Source organism: Ambystoma mexicanum, chromosome 2q (genome assembly GCF_040938575.1).
Source record: "Ambystoma mexicanum isolate Mex_15411 chromosome 2q, UKY_AmexF1_1, whole genome shotgun sequence".
NCBI classification, from domain to species: Eukaryota; Metazoa; Chordata; class Amphibia; order Caudata; family Ambystomatidae; genus Ambystoma; species Ambystoma mexicanum.
Window position 1 is genome coordinate 1,084,664,553 of NC_090924.1, and position 13,341 is coordinate 1,084,677,893.

The 13,341-nt window shown below is 46.1% G+C and overlaps 1 protein-coding gene across 4 annotated transcripts in view; it reads left to right on the forward strand.

Moving 5' to 3' along the window:
• The window catches only part of AKAP9 (A-kinase anchoring protein 9), a 2,953,299-nt gene that overhangs the window by 2,794,964 nt on the left and 144,994 nt on the right, over window positions 1-13,341 (forward strand). For all 4 annotated transcript variants that reach the window (XM_069648423.1, XM_069648424.1, XM_069648425.1 and 1 more), the window contains one exon: window positions 8,387-8,472. In XM_069648423.1, the coding sequence (XP_069504524.1) occupies window positions 8,387-8,472 (86 nt within the window). The remainder of the gene's footprint in view (window positions 1-8,386; window positions 8,473-13,341) is intronic.

Here is a 13,341-nt window from a genome sequence, read left to right on the forward strand (position 1 = left end):
CCACATTCGTCTGGGGGTTTCCCTGGTTTGGGGAGAACGGTGATTAGGGCTTCCCTTAAGGAGGGGGGGGAAAGGCCAATCGAAGGGATTCGGTCCAGACCCCGTGCAATATGGGAGCTAGGATGGCGACGTGTTCACGGTAGAACTCAGATGTGAGCCCATCGGGACCAGGAGCCTTATTCCTTGGAGGGACAGAGATCACATGGACTATCTCCTCCAGGGTGAACAGGATATCGAGTTGTTCCCTGGTACTCTGGGAGATAAGGGTCATGGGGATGTGTTCCAGCATGTCGTCTAGATCTTGAGCGTTATGTTCTGGTTGGGGGCCATAGAGCCTGGCGTAGAAGCCAGCGAAGATGTCCATTATGGCCTGGTCGGACCAATGTTGTTTCCCCGTTCATCTAGAATACTATCTATTCGGGATCTGCCACCCTCCACACGTACCAGTTTAGCCAGGGTTCTGCCCGGTCTGTCACCCTCGCAGTACCGTCGGGCGGTCACTGGGCGAGCAAAATAGCGCACCTTGCTCAGGGCGTGGGATTCAAACATTTCTAGTTCTGTTCTGATTTTAGCAAGGGTAGCCGGGGATGGGGCAGAGGCATGTTGTTGTTCAAGAATTTTGAGTTTCGTTTCGGAGCAGTGTAGGGCTTGCCTTATGGCTTTAAGAACCCCGGCCTCCCTCGAGATACATATCCCTCTGATGTAAACGTTAAATGCTTCCCAGCTGGTCCCCTCAGGTGTGCCTTGCGTATTATTATTTTCGAAAAAGGTGTTTATGTCCGATAATATCTCAGCTTTGAAGACGATGTCAGACAAGGCCTAAGGCTTAAAGCGCCAGGCTGATCGGGCGGGCAGAGTGTCACCCAGTTGGATCTGCAGCAGCACGGGGGAGTGATCTGAGATCGTGCGGGGTAGTATCTTAACATCTGACACCCTGCCCACTTGGCACCCTGACAACAAGAATATGTCTATTCGCGAAGAGCCATCGTGCACTGTGGAATAGAAGGTGTAATCTCTGTCCTGGGGATGAAGCGTTCTCCACACATCATTTAAGTTCAAGGAATTCATATATGTAAGGAGCCGTTTGGCAGCTCGGGACATGCCCCTACGGGTCGAGGTTGTCCTGTCCATGTCGTTATCAAGGATAAGATTCATATCACCACCCCATATAATGGGAACTTCCACATATTTCATGATGATGGCAGCCACAGCATCTATAAATTCGGGGGAATCGGTGTTAAGGCAATAAGAGTTCACGAGTAGGCATTCGCCATTAGCTAGGGTGCAATGAAGGATCACATACCTGCCCTCTGTGTCAATGTGGGATGCATGGAGTTTAATTTTCACCGATTTGTGAATGAGTATTAGGACTCCTCTCGATTGAGTGGAGAATTGGGTATAAAATCTATTGGGGCCCCAGGACAGTGGTAGGTCGAGGTGACGAGGTTCAAGACCAGTTGGAAGAGGCATAACTAACAAAGTGCATAGCAAGGTCATGAAGACCTGGGTTTGAATCATCATTCATAGGTTCCTCTATTTGGTCAGCTAACGGGATTTGCGCCTCAATAAATTTAACTGCTTCGTCTGGGACAGTAAAAAAGTATATCTTGTTACGATGGATAAATTTTAGGCGAGCCGGGAAGAGCATCGCAAACTCTATTTTCCTCTCTGTCAGCATCTTTTTGACTCCTCCAAATTGACGACGCTCCATCTGCACTCCCACAGAAAAGTCAGGGAAAATTCTAATTGTTTGTGAGTCTAGCCTAAGTTCCCCTTTCTCTCTGGCCAGGCGGAATATATGGTCTCTGTCTTTGTAGCTTAGCAGTTTTGCAATTATAGGTCTGGGAAAGTCGCCAGGTTTGGGTCGGGGTGCCAGGGAGCAATGTGCTCTTTCCACGGTGAAGAAAGGCGATGGCTCTGGGTTGCCAAGTAGGTTTTTAAGGAGTTGTTCGACCGCTAGTTCCATGCGACCTTTTAGAGCGGTTTCGGGAACCCCCACTATGCGTATATTGTTTCTTCGCGACCTCGACTCGAGGTCATCACACTTGGCTTTGACCTGTTTTATATCTCGGACGAGCTCTGCGACGGTGCCTTGTAAGGTGTGAACATTATCCTCATTGGTTCCTATTCTTTGCTCTGCCTCTGTGATTTTTGCATCATGTTGGTCCAGTTTGGCTCTTAGGGAGGCTACGTTAGCGTTGATGTCTAGTTTTTCATGGAAGGATGCAAAGTGTTTGGCCATTGACTCCATCATTACAGTTAAGTCAGGCTGAGGTGGATCCGGCAGGGCATCGCCGTCTTCATGCCCCATGGAGGAGGACGCCTGGTCTGACCTGGGCGCTGCCTTGGTGAATTTGTCCATGGTGCCTACCTTGTTCGCTCCACGTGCTCTGTTCGACATTGCTGTCTCAGATGGGCAGAATGGTAGTAAACTCAGTGCAGAAGTGCAGTAATGGGGGCGGCAGCTGACCAGTAGTTTTGGCGTGTAGATTGAGCACCTAGTAATGTGGGTATTGCCCCAACCCGCAGACAAAGACCAGCGCAGGGGTGGCCAGTAGTGGCGTGTGTGCAGTGGAGCGGGGTAGACCAGAGGATGGCAGTATGACAGTGGGGTTAGCAGGAACACCGTGATCGCCGCAGGTATAGTCGGCGGAGATAGCTGTAGAGAGGTTTGACGGGCTCAACAGCAGCCAGGACTGCGTTCGGTGGTGTTGAGGCACACTTGGGTAAGAGCAGTGAATGAGGTGAGTGTGGGGCCCTCCTGGGCGTAGTGTCCACTAATAGTGAAGGGTGCCCTCTCCCCCCTTGATTTACAGTGTTATTTCAGCCCCCTGGCTGCATATGACCCACAGGTGGATTGAGGGGTCTCACGGCTTGAGGAGGAGCCGCACGGAGAAGCCCGCAAGTGTCGGCTTCGTCTCTCCTGGATTGTGAAGTAGAGCTTCCAGCTCGCGAGTGAGGAAGGGCTGGGGGAGACTTCCTGTAGTGGCGGTCCTCACCGTCCCAACGTCGTTAGGGCTCAGGAGTAACCAACGCCGTGGCTAGCAGGCTCAGTGAACGGCAATCGCCGCCAAGGCACTGGTGGGCCACGGCCAGCACCGTGGAGGATCCGGGTGCAGGTGCGGGGCACCTCCGACCGCTGCCACGCCCAGAGGGAGAACAACAGGTGATGTCGAGGCGGAGGGAGGAGACGGGAGCGAGCCGCAGCTGCCTCAGCGATGAAGCCGGGCCCGCAGGAGCTCCAGCGAGGCAGCGGATGGCTAGCGGCACGTTAGTCCGCCCCCAAGGCACTCACCTCCTCTGCCCGTGGTCGGCGGTCCTCGCAGCGGCAGACCAATAGAGGCACCCCACGCCGTCCCAGGGTGGCAGGGCGGTCTCCGCCCGCGGCGGCGGCACGTCAGTAGGCCCTCAGCAGATCTCAGCCCTTGGCCCGGCGGCGGCGCACACAAACTCCACAGCACTTCGCACTTCGAGGTATCAGGGGGCGGGCCCAATAGCCGCACAGGGTAGGCCGGCGCAGTCGGCCGTATCTCGGAAGCGGCCGAGTCCCAGGCCACAGATTCTCTACATTGTGTGCCACGCGGCCAGGGGAAGTGTTTGGAGCGATTATCTGGGTAGGAGATGTGCGGATTCCGCCGTAGTCCGCCAATGCAAAACTGTGGGTCTCGGAGCTCCGTGGCTAGGCGGCCATCTTGTCGGCTGCTCAACAGCACTCCCCCCCACCCCCCGCTTCCATATTCTTTCTATTCTCTTCTAATGGGTTTGTAGTCCTTATACGATCGGCTGGGAGCTCTATGAAGCATTGGAAGAGGCCTTGTCACCAGAATTCTTTAAGGTTTATCACCGTTGCTTTTCAACTGGGACAACTCCTGCTGTAAATGTACTGCATACGAAAGGCAAATAAGCCTTTAAAGTGTGCATCATATCAACCATCACTGTGGCATCATGCCTAGGAGGTCCGGGTGCTACAACCTTCTTAATCTTTTCTTTGTCAATAAATCTAAGCTTTCACAGAATTTGAATGTGTCCTTATTATTAGACTAGGACCCCTCAGTATAGTATTGTAAAATGCCAGAGCAGTAATAATAAACATTTAACTTATAACCTTTCCTTTGTTTATTTTCTTTGTGATTCAAAGGGAAACTGTGCACTATTGGTTTACTGGTCATTTTTCAGGTGCCACTGCATCTGTTTTGGATTTCAGTTCCCTGATATTTTCTTAACACTTTCTAACTGGAACAATTTGTTCTCAACTCAGCCTTGTATGAGGGGAAAAGGTAGGGCTGCGGACTCCAGTTCCAAGTAATCCCTGTTCAAGGGTTGCGCCATAAGAATATGTGCACCTACATATCCTTGTGAGGAGTGCTTTTTTGCTTACATCTGTCATGACCCTTGCCCCTGGCCCTCACTGGCAAGTCATCCTTCCAGTTAGGGCCAGGTCAAAGGCCTTTAAACCTCACCCAAGACTCTCTTGGAGTCAGTCCTGGTGCCTTTGGCGCCAAGCTCATAACCATCATGAAGACCAACATTAGAATGGGACTATTTACTTGGGACTATTTAACTGGGGGGTGGGGGTTCAGCCAACATGGAGGCACACACATAGCTCAGTTACAAGGAACTGAGCTATGCGATCTAGTCTTTTGTGTGTGGCAGGCCTGGGACTACTTTACCTGGACTACTTTGGGTGAGGCAGGCCTGGGACTAATTTTACCTGGACTACTTTACCTGAGACTATTTAAACCCAAACAGCAGAACATGCTTTGCGTTATTCTGCTGTGGGCAGCGTAACGCTCACCGTGTCCAGTTCCTTGAAGCCAGCTTACCTAAAACCAAGGACCGGCAGAGAGAGAAAGAACACTACGAAACTTACCTGGAACCGTATCCTGTCTTCAATCCATCGCTGACTTCAGTTCCACTCACCTGAAGGTACGAACTTCATCATCCGGCACCACATGCATCCTGGAATACCATAACCTGAAAAGAGGAGAAAGAATGACCGCATTAGTAAGCGTTTACTCACGTTTCCTGCTGAATGAAGAAAGCCACGCAATTCTTACCTGAGTAGTCATCTCCTGGTCAGTATCATTGCTGGAACATTACGGTGCTCGGCAAGGAACATCGCAACCTGCAAGGAGAGAAAAGACACAGGTTAGCAATATAAAAGGCGAAACATCGCCTTGCATCGCTCATTACTCACCAGACAGCATCGCGCACACCGTGCTTTCGCCTACCGGCCCATGCTCATCTTCAAATTGCATGACAACACCAAAATACCTTCCATACCTAAAAGGAAGAAGCAAGACATTATTATTCGAACTAAGAGGAACATCAGAACTGCATATAAAGACTGTAGCAAACCTACGGAGTCGCAACAGGCCTGGATTCCCACAGGGGGGCTTGCACCAGTGAAGTAACTTGCTCGCTGCTTGCCCCCCACATGTACGCGCCCCTGCCACGAGGAGCAAGACGGAGAATCCACCTTTTACAATATTAAGGTAAGGAGAAGGCCCAAGGGGGAGGAAGGAGTTGAGGCCAAGGGAGGTGGGAAAACATAGACAATCTGGTATTGAATCCAGCTCTCCTATATTGCAGACCCATCTTTAACCAGAGGCCTTACCAAGGGACCGGGAGAGGGTTCGAGAGTGCAAATCATCCAACCAGGGCTGGGTGGCGTCCCGGTGGATACCAGGTGAGCGTAACGCATCCATCTCACAAGCCTGAATTGTGAAAGATCTGCTAGGGGCTTTTCTCTGACAGACATGGTACTTCTGCTGTTTCTTTCATTGAAGGCACTGTCCCCTCGTATGGGGAGGTATCCTCCAAACCTGTGCCAACTTTCCCTAGAAGAGCGAGAACTAAAGAGTGAAGAGAGCACTCTCCGAGGGCTGACCACCATTGGGAGTGGGCCCTGGAGAACAACATTCACTTGAGTGCAATCCGCCTCCCAGGGCAGTCCAACCTGGAGGCGGACAGGCACAGCAGACTGGGAGCGGACAATTACGAATGGCAATTGAACGATCAGGTCCTGCTGGGGATCTTCAGCAGATGGGGGCATCCTCAGGTGGATCTTTTCGCCACCTCATACAACAAGAAGTGCTCTGTTTGCGTCTTGGCAGGGACAGAGGCCCCGTCTCCTGGGCGACGCCTTGCAGTTACAGTGGAACAGCATCACAGCATACGCATTCCCTCCCACTCCCCTGGTTCACAGGGTGATCTGCAAGATAAGAAAATCACGTTACCTCTGCATCATTCTGATATCTCTTTGGTTGCTTGCCAGACCATGGTTCTCGGAGCTACTCAGCCTCTCGGAAAAGCCTCCAATTCCCCTGCCATTGGGCCCAGCTCACCTTCTATCACAGCAGGGAGGCAGGGTCATTCACCCTGCCTCGCAGAAGTTAGCCGTTGCAGCGTGGTTCCTGAGCAGGTGACACTAAAGCATATGCTGGCTAACCTAGACATCATACAGGGCGCTAGGAGCGATGCTACTAGGAGCTAGTACAAAAGCAAATGGACTAGGGTTTGCCACTGGGTGGAATCTGAGGTTGACCTGCTTACTTGCACATTGGACGATGTGCTATCCTTCTCTGAGCACCTTGCACACTCAGGAGTGAAAATAAACACATGCCGTACCGATCTTGGGGCCATAGGAGCCTACCGGAACTCAGAGGAGGATGTTTTCTCTTCCTCCAACCCGGTGGTTAAGCAACATCTGGCGGGCCTAACCAGACTCTACCCGCCTATCAAGAAACCACACCCTGTGTGGGACCTCAACATAGTATTGGGCGACCTGGCGCACAAACCTTTTGAACCAATGGTGTCCGCAGACATCAGGCTTGTCACCATTACAATAGCTCTCTTGGTGGGTCTTAAGTCTGCACGTAGAGTTATTGAAATTCAGGCACTAGAGGCTTCAGAACCGTACACTACTTTTCACAGAGATAAGGTGTTCCTGAGAACGCATCCCGCGCTCCTACCAAAAGTAGTCTCATCTTTCCATTTAAATGAGGAGATTGTGTTGCATACTTTCTTTGCAGATCCTAATGACGATGCTCAAAGGATCTTGCACTGTCCTAATGTCAGGCGTGCTGTGAAATTCTATCTGGACAGGACCAAGATCTTCCGCAAGTTGGAGGCTCTCTTTGTCAAGGCTGGGTTATCAAGCTTCCAAGGCCTCTATAGCAAGGTGGATGGTTTCGGCCATCAAGGAGGCGTATGAGGAGCAGCACAAACCACTTCCAGCGAACATGCATGCCCATGCCGTCAGTGCCAAGGCCACTGCAGTCGCATTCCAAAGACATGTCCAGTGGCAGGTCGTCAGCAGGGCGGGCACGTGGGCCACTCCTTCGGCCTTCTACAAACACTACTGTTTAGATGCCGGCTCTAGATCAGACGCGGATTTCGGACAGGCAGTACTAAGGAACTTGTTTTCTTAAGGAGGGTCACCTCTCCACCCGGGGGATACATTCAGTTGTAATTGCCCATGCAGTATGGAGGGAAGGGGACGGAACGTAGGAGTAATTATAAGTTACTCACCTTAGTGACTAATGTACTCCTAGTCCATAGTCCCCTTTCCGCCATACGTCCCACCATCTTCTCCCCTAATAAAACTGGTGTCATTAGGCAATGGTAATATTGTCGACGCGTCAATGAGGACTGAGGAGTGGCGCTGGTGGGCAGAGTCAGGGGAGCGCATGCTGCCAGGGCCCCACCCCTGTGCGCCTCTAAATTTAAAGGGGAAGAAGGTTTTTTCTGGTGAAAAAGGTTCTGTCTCCCATCCCTAGCGAGGGACGCCCATGAAGTATGGAGGAAAGGGGACTATGGACTATAAGTGTGTTAGTCACTACGGTGAGTAACTTCTAGTTAATTTCAGCCTTTTAAACCTACACCCTATTGAATCTTGCTCGCCCCGCTGCTCTGTAGTATTTTGGTCCTAATTCTCTTAGGACACAATTATATGTGCTTCAAAGGTTATAGTACAACATCTCATACAATTCAATTTTGATTTAGTAGTTGAGTATGAGACATTTATTGTATGTATTTAATACATGCAGTGCTGTAGAAGCAATTCAGCTTTTACTTATGGAGAGAATCAATCAGTCATTTAAAGCTGAACATTGTCTGTAATCCTGAGAGTAGCTAGTGCAGTGGATCACATAAAAAGGGGTAGGTTTCCATGGAAGAGTAGGATGTATAATACATTTTTGGTATTTCCCTACCATTTTTAAAATATTGTATGGATTTAAAAACATCCACACATCTACTATCAGGTTTTAATGCTAGGACTGAAATGATGAAAAGATGATTAATAAAGAGAAAATATATTCAAAGGTGGTTTGTCAACCAAAAGAAGTGCAAATGTTATATATTATGTTTTCTCTTTTTACAGAATGAAGTTCTTAGTTCGTAGGTGGCAGCGAGCAATGAGTTCCAGCTCTATAACATTTAATAGAAATGGGTTTGGACAGAGTTCAGGTAAGGAAAATAACAGGCTAAATGTATTGTGACATTAAAGTTAATTAGAATGTGCTGTTTGTTTACAGTGTGTGAGGAGAATTCTATGATGGGCATGTGGTATATTGTGGATAGTTGTGACAAAAAATATGAAAAGGTTTTGTGAAAACAACAAAAAGCCCGGAATGCAGGGACATTGAGTGAGAGCCTGCTTCAACAAATCTGCAAATGTGGAAGAATGACTGTTGCTAAACTATTTTTTTTAAAATAGCATTGTCGACTTTTCCCAAAACCAGAAGTCGGACCTAATTAGCATCTGGGACCAATCTTGGTGACCATGTTCTCCAATTCTTAACAGTTATTTCAGTAAATTGTGCTCAACACAACAATTTTGAATTTAGCCTTTTGGCATTCTTTTTTTAAAAGTGTCACAGGATATTAAATGATTTTAACATGTTTTACTATCATATAACCTGTTTCTGTGGGGGAGGGGGGTTTAAAAAAGAACTAGCTGTGAAAAGTTAATTTGGAGAGAATGCCTCACATTTTGACCTATAGTTTTCCAAAGAGTAAACATACAGTTCCCAGTCTGTAATGGCAATTGGCTGAATATGAAGATAGAGGTGACAAATCAGTTGTGGGTAATATAGCACACATGGGGACACATGCGTGTTAATTCTAGGTGACATCATGGAGCATGAAGTTTCCCTGCAGGCTTACTTTTGTGAGCCACGCAATGAATGAGCTTAGCTGAACTTGCATGTATGGTTTGCTGTTGTTGAAACAAGATGGAGCCTAGACTTTTTTTTATGACAAATAGATGTTTTCAAACTGTGGCAGACCAGCTCATAGTCTTGTTCACTTTAGAGTATAATAGCAGATAAATGTGTTTTAAAGAATGCATGTATGATTTATATCAGTTGTCTATCTAAATTTGAAAATGTCGGACACAAAACCGATGATATACAGAAAACATCTTGCTTTCTAATGGTAAGCGCTGCAGGTCTGAAAACACTATTGTATCCACTTTTGTTGCAACCGGTTGGGGGTACAGCTAGTGTCTAAGGAAGCTATAGGAAGCTATTTGGCTGAGGGAATGTGAACCACAAAGCATATAACACAATATGCAATCCTGGAGATCCTCTTTCAGTTAATTCATATAACAACCCTTTCATTAGAAACAAGTATTGGTAAAGACAGTTTTGTGTTTAGAAGTTGGTCATTGCGTTTTAAATTCATGGGGATATTTACTAAGTATCTACCCACACACACACATAAAAAAGAGTTGTGTGTTGGCCCCCATGTTGTTCAATCTCTACCTGCCGGTTTTACTGGGAACATTGACTGCCACCAACAATGTTCTGCCGAAAATAGGAATCGCACATATCCTGTGGCTCGCTTATGCAGATGACGTTATCATTTTAGACCATACTTTCAACAGGCTAAGGAGAAGCACAAATGCATTGTACACTTAGGGTGCAAGTAAATATTAGCAAAACAAAATGTGTGTTTTGGATGTACAAAGAAACGGTCCCAACCTATTCAAACAGAGAATGGCCCCATTGAATACAAGATATTAGGTCTGTTGAACAGACATGTATGAAACCACCTAGAGCACTTTCCCTAATGGCCATGCTGAAGAAACGTGCATAGAGGACGGCTGGATACAGCCTAAAAGGAATATTATTGGCGTATAAACGGAGCCAATTATGAGTATAATTATAAATGGCTTAATATTTTAGAAGGCAAGATCTGGAGAAGATTGTTGAACTTGCCGAAAGGTATTCCGGTGGAGACGATTCATCTTGGACTTGGTGTAGGCTCTCTAGTGAGCCAGGTGTTAATTAAAAAATAAATAAAGGGATATTATATATAAAAGCGATGAAGGACCCAGGATGCCCTTTGTTAAACCTATTGGGTGCCACCAAAAAGGCAGGCCCATCTGAAGTCCTAATGAAGTACCAAAAAGCGAATGATGAATTTGTTCAGATGTTTGGATGGGGACCGGAATGGGATTGGTGTTATTATAAGCTAAGAGCAGAACTTGTTAAAAAAAAGTTAATGAGTGGGACTGTATCAAAAATTATGAACATGTTTCTCAATTAAAGAGCCTAGGTACATTTAGAAACCTGTACTTTGGATTCAGATCACATCAGAGATATCTAATGCAGTGCCCATTGCCTAAGTTCAGAAGGTTTCTGCTGTTACTAAGACTTCACTAACTTCCCACTCTGATAAGTGGATCCAGAATTGGTATCACTGGAGACCTAAGAATTAGTTGCTTGTGTAAATTAGAGTAATTCAGAGTTTAATAAGCATGTACTCACTAAATGTATAACACTGGTTGATGAATATGTTTTCTGGTTGGATAAATTTGTTCATAACTTTGACTATATCAAATCAGTATGGTTCTGGAGGAGATGTTTATCAAGTAGACATTTGCCATCAACGATGGCACTGAGCAGACTGTGGGACATTGTGGCGAAGAACTGTGTACAGCAGCACCCTCATGAGTAGATGAGGATTGACATTGAATATAGTACTGCAGATGGGAACTGTTAACTATTGAATTATGATTTGTAACGTGTTTGTAATAATTAGGAAATGTATTTTACGATGGGTCTCTAAATGGGATCTGTAGGAACTGTGTAATTTGTTTTTTTTTTAAAGAGAATGGAAATGAATGATTCGATTTTAAGTAGATGTAACGACATGAAGTATTTAAAGATTTATATTGTGTCAATGTAACATGTGAAAAGTTCAATAGAACTGTAACACACAAAATAAATAAATACATTTTATGTTCATAGGCATGCATTATGGATTTGCGTCGGCTCCATAAAGAATGGACCTAGCTCAAGAAATATGGAAGCTGAAGGGCCAGTCATCGTTTGACTTTTATTACATGACCTGATGGCCTCTACTGGCTGGTTAAATACTTCTAACATTTTACGAGGCCAATACAATGCTTTTGATCTCTATAGTATCTGACCTGAGCTTCAAATAGGTTAAAATACACCTTTATACCGCAATTGCTCAGGGCCATTAAACGATGTCCAGCAGAACAGTGTAACCCCTAACAATCTATTCACTATAGGGCAGAAAGTAGGGCTGTGCCACCCCTAAATAGGATGCAAACATACATTTATATATGAGACAATGGGCAGGAGGGCATTTGCTGCTTAATAAATATAGTCTTCAGCAAGACAAGACTATTGTGCTGTGTTCATGCCTTACCATTAACCTCTATGACAACTGAAAACTCTGCTATACTCAGTCCTTGCCTGCACATTTCACGCCTAATACCAAAGCTTAGGTTCCATGCATACCTCAAGTCCTCCAACCAAGCAAGGCCCCCATTTGTGAAATATGCAAATGCCACACACATCCCCATGCAGGATCTGGGGATGGTTTTTTCAGCATGACACAACAAAATTCTTGTACATTACATGTCATTTCATACTTTGTGTCTAGGTTGCATACCACATTTTGTTCTGCCTTTAATTCTTCACCTTCTCCTGCACCTTTTGTACCATGACCAGCACCACATTCCTCCGTGACATAAAAACAAAGCAAGAGCTAGAAAGATAGTGCGCGAAAGAGAGAGAGAGAGGGGGAAGCAAAAAGAGAGAAAGGGGACATGAAGGAGGGAAAGCAGAAAGGATAGATGTGATACAGATAGGGGGTGAAAGAGACTGACTTCGACTGTGCCAGAGAGACTAACTAAAATTAGGGTATAGGAGAAGAGCTAGGATGAAGTAGAAGTACTCAGATACAATACTGGTACTAAGGACTAGCGCTAGGTCTAAGGAGTAGAACTATGGTCTAAAACTATGATGGAGAAAATCAAAGGACTAGGATGAGGGAGTAGGACCAGCATGAATGAATGGGATGAAGGAGGAGGACTGGGATGAATAGAATGATTGGGGCAAAGGAATAAAAGGAGGATAGTGACAACAGAGAAAGTGAAGGACTGGAGCCAGGAAGGAGGAGGACTGAGGCCAAGGAGAAGTAGAACAACTGGGTATGGTGAAATAGGACTGGGATGAAGGAGAAGTAGAAGGATTGGCATGAAGGAAAAGGACTGGGACACCGGGGAAGGACTAGGACACCGGGGAAGGACTGGGACAAGGGAGAAGGAATGGCACAATGGAGAAGGAATGGGAGAAGGACTGGGACAGATGCAGGAGAAAGAAAAGGACTGGGACGAAGGAAGAGGACTGGGAACAAAGGAGGAGCAGAAGGACTGGGACAAGGTAGGAGCAAACGGACTGGGATGAAGGAGAAGGACTAGAACGAAGGAGAAAGAAGAACTGGGAGCTATATTCTTTTATGCATTTATTGATTTATAGTTTTAGTCTGACTCATAATTATTCTTCGTTTTTGGGTTTTAATGATCATTTTAAGTATGTTTTTATTTTATTCTTTCAAGGATCCATGTTGATTTGTAAAGATCGATGCATTTAATGCTGCTAAAATCCAAACTAATGTTCTGATGTTTTAACTATACTTAACAAAATAAGAATATGACAAAATGATGAACCTGTGTTTAAACTGATAATGATGTGATGATAATTCTGGAAATGTTGTAATTAGAAAAGTTGATTGATGATAATTCCGTAAATTCTATAATTGGAAAAGTTGATTAATCAACTAAAACAATTTTATAAATAAAAAATAAAAAAGAACTGGGACAAAGGAGAAACAGAAGTACTGGGATGAAGGAAGAGGATTGGGTCAAGGGAGGAGGAGAAAGGACTGGGAGGAATGAGAAGAACAGACAAAGGAGAAATACAAGGACTGGCAATAAAGGAGGAGGACTGGCAATAAGGAAGAGGAGAGCCAAAAGGATCAGAAGGCAGGCTGGCAAAAAAGGAGGACATGGACTGG